The sequence below is a fragment of the Cnephaeus nilssonii genome (genome assembly GCF_951640355.1).
Source record: "Cnephaeus nilssonii genome assembly, chromosome: 5".
NCBI lineage: Eukaryota > Metazoa > Chordata > Mammalia > Chiroptera > Vespertilionidae > Cnephaeus > Cnephaeus nilssonii.
This window is the reverse complement of record NC_137076.1, coordinates 103,330,816-103,334,578: the sequence shown is the minus strand read 5'-3', so window position 1 is coordinate 103,334,578 and position 3,763 is coordinate 103,330,816. Positions and strand designations below refer to the sequence as shown.

General features: G+C 49.6%; 1 protein-coding gene across 1 annotated transcript; it reads left to right on the top strand.

Moving 5' to 3' along the window:
• Positions 1-2,358: 2,358 nt before the first annotated feature.
• Positions 2,359-3,354, top strand: LOC307098998 (casein kinase I-like; the record flags this gene model as incomplete). The annotated part of the gene is made up of 1 exon (XM_079770212.1): positions 2,359-3,354. One exon carries the CDS (start codon positions 2,359-2,361, stop codon positions 3,259-3,261), a length of 903 nt encoding a protein of 300 aa, XP_079626338.1. The 3' UTR covers positions 3,262-3,354.
• Between the last annotated feature and the right edge of the window lie 409 nt (positions 3,355-3,763).

Here is a 3,763-nt window from a genome sequence, read left to right as displayed (position 1 = left end):
ACACAGGCTTTGGTTGCAGACAAAACATAGGATGCCTGGAAGAGCCAATTCACTAACTGGGTTGCAGGCTCTATTGTGGGAAGTAATCATTTGTTAGCTTAAATAAACCCTTTTACCTCAATTACCTGTAATAGAATACAAAGGTATTGACTCAGCCTGGGGAGGAAGGCCGAGGACTTCAAACCCACCACCACTTCCCCAGCAGGCACTAATTGCCTCAGGGCTTAGGTCAAAGGTGACTGAAGGATTAAAATCGACAATGAAAACAAAAGCAAGGCCTTGACTCCTGAATTAACTAATTGCTCCTCTCTCCTGTGGGCTTAACCTGGCTTCTCCCTAATGGACTAGTGCTCTCTTGGCTGGCAGGTCCCTCTGCCCAACAAAGCCGTACACCCAGCCCTCCCTGGCCAACCTGAACCCTCATTCACCCAGCCTCCCCCACCCCCACCCCCCGGGGCATCTGGCGGTACAGACACCAAGTGTCAGACAGCACCAGAGGCTGAGGAAAGCAATTGGGAGGAGTTCATTTCTGTTCTCAAAAGTCACCGCAGCATTCAATGAGCCCTTACTATGTCCCAGGCCCCATGCTTGGAGCTGTATGTGCATCATCTCTGTTAACCCTCATTCGGCCCTGACATTCTACACTCACAGGAACGGGGCTCCGGGACAAAGAACTGGTCCCAGGTTGGGGGTGGGAGCATCCTGTCACACCAGGAAGCCAAGAAGCCATCAGGACCCTGGGATGATGACAAGGGCCACTGGAAGGCGTCCTCACTGGCCAAAGATGAAAGGGCTTGACCTTCAAAAAGAATCATTGCTGCCATGGATTGAAAGACCTGAAAGAAGATTTTTAAAATTCCCACGATTATACTAAAAAAAAAAAAATCTATTGGTCTTAGGAGGATGCAGGTTAGCTAACTATTCTGAAATGGGTCAATAAAGAATCAGGCACTTTTCTTTTTGGTACGAACCCCATATGAACTGTTTCCTGTGGTAATGGAATCGTCGATGGGGGAAGTCCTGGTTTGCAGGAGAGTCTCAGTCAATAAATGCAGAAGGAATGATAGAACCAGAAACCCAGCCATTTGCCATCCTCCTGAAAGAAGGATCCAGGCCAAGGTGTTTAAACCTCAGCACAGTTCATGTTTGGGGCCAGGCGCCTCTTTGGCGTGGGGCGGTCCTGGACAGCAAGCATGTCAAACTCGCGGCCCGCAGGCCCTATGCGGCCCACAATGAATATTTTTGCGGCCCAGCCAATATAACGGAATATAAGAATCATTTTAATAAAAATTTCATAGCTTAATTTTTACAATATCCTGTTACACATAATTAATAACGAACTACAATGTTCCCTAATGACTGATGACTATAATCGCACCGCATTCATTTCCCTTACGCGCCTTACGCGCAGGCGCACCATTTTTCTCCACTAATACCAGCAGCGAATATTTTAGCAGCCGATGGCCGCATCATTAGCTGACTTGTTTGGTGTGCGCAACAGGGAATATTTCGGTTTCTGAGAACAATAAAAATAGGTTTATTTGCGTTACGTTTATTAATGTGTGAAGTTATTCAGTGTCTGGTAAGTGTACGTTCAAGAAAAAAAAATACTCACTTTTATTAACTTTCCCAGAGTGCTCTGCGCCGTGAAAAAAAAATTCCCTTTTATTAACTTTCCCAGAGTGCTCTGCGCCGTGAAAAAAATATTCACTTTTATTAACTTTCCCAGAGTGCTCTGCGCCGTGAAAAAAATATTCACTTTTATTAACTTTCCCAGAGTGCTCTGCGCCGTGAAAAAAATATTCACTTTTATTAACTTTCCCAGAGTGCTCTGCGCCGTGAAAAAAATATTCACTTTTATTAACTTTCCCAGAGTGCTCTGCGCGGTGAAGAAGCGCCCCCGGGGACTGGGGGCATTTGGCGTCGGCTAGAGCCGGAGTGACAAGATGGCGGCGGCGGCGGAGTGACAGGGGTCGCTGCGTGCGGGAGTAACAAGATGGCGGCGGCGGAGTGACCGGGGGTCCCTCAGGGCAGCAGCCGGCGGCAGGGGTGGCAGCGGCCTCACCCCCCTAACTCACCGCGCCCCTTTTCCAGCCCACGACGTCGCCCGGACACAAGGGGCCCAGCCCGGGAGCCGGAGCACCCCGCTTACCCTGCAGCCTACCAAAAAGAAACCGGACGGGGCGGCGGCCATCGGGTTCCCCTCGGCGGATTCGGGGCCCTGTGACGCCGGAAGCCGACGTGCTCGGTTCCCGCCGCCCTCCTCCGCAGCCCAGCTCAGGGCACCGGCCCAGAGGCCCGCGTCCTCCTCTCCGAGGTGCCGGGGCTCGGCCGCAGCCTCCGCCTTCGTCTCCCACGATGGCGAGCAGCAGCGGCTCCAAGGCCGAGCTCATTGTCGGAGGCAAGTACAAACTGGTGCGGAAGATCGGGTCCGGCTCCTTCCGGGACATTTACCTGGCGATCAACATCACCAACGGCGAGGAGGTGGCCGTGAAGCTGGAGTCTCAGAAGGCCCGGCACCCGCAGCTGCTGTACGAGAGCAAACTCTATCAGATTCTCCAGGGCGGGGTGGGCATCCCCCACATCCGGTGGTACGGGCAGGAAAAAGACTACAGGGTGCTGGTCATGGATCTCCTGGGGCCCAGCCTGGAAGACCTCTTCAATTTCTGTTCGAGAAGGTTCACCATGAAAACCGTCCTGATGCTAGCTGACCAGATGATCAGTAGCATTGAATATGTGCATACAAAGAATTTTATACACAGAGACATTAAACCAGATAACTTCCGAATGGGTATCGGGCGTCACTGTAATAAGTTATTCCTCATCGATTTTGGTTTGGCCAAAAAGTACAGAGACAACAGGACAAGGCAACACACACCATACAGAGAAGATAAAGATCTCACTGGCACGGCCCGCTATGCTAACATCAATGCACATCTTGGCATTGAACAGAGCCGCCGGGACGACATGGAATCCTTAGGGTATGTTTTGATGTATTTTAATAGAACCAGCCTGCCATGGCAAGGATTAAAGGCTGCCACAAAGAAACAAAAATACGAAAAAATTAGTGAGAAGAAGATGTCCACTCCTGTGGAAGTTTTGTGTAAGGGCTTTCCTGCAGAATTTGCCATGTACTTAAACTATTGCCGTGGGCTGCGCTTCGAGGAAACCCCGGATTACACGTATCTGAGGCAGCTCTTCCACATTCTTTTCAGAACCCTGAACCACCAGTATGACGACACATTTGATTGGACAATGTGAAAGCAGAAAGCTGCACAGCAGGCAGCCTCTTCCAGTGGGCAGGGTCAGCAGGCCCAACCCCCCACAGGTTCCTAAGCATGAATGAAGGAACAGAAGAAGCAGTGCAGATGATCGGAGCGGCATTGGTTTCTCCCAAAATCTAGACATTTTAGTTCATATGTACACTACTAGCCAGTGGTTGTGGACAACCATTTACTTGGTGTAAAGAACTTAATTCCAGTATGAACTGGCTCTGGGCAGCATTGGTGTTGCTGTGTCCCGAGTTGTGGCCGCTGTCATTGTGAATATTAACTGAGATCGTGAAATATTGGTGTCCAGTTTTCTATTGCATTTTTTTTTCAAGTGGAAAAGTTAACTAAATGGTGGACACCACAAATTGGTGGAGAAATTGTGCATATGCCAATTTTTTGTTAAAATCTTTTTCTTTGAACTAGACTGCTTTGAGATCTCATTTCAGAAGAACGGCATGAACAGTCTTCAGCCACCGTTGTGATGGTTGTAA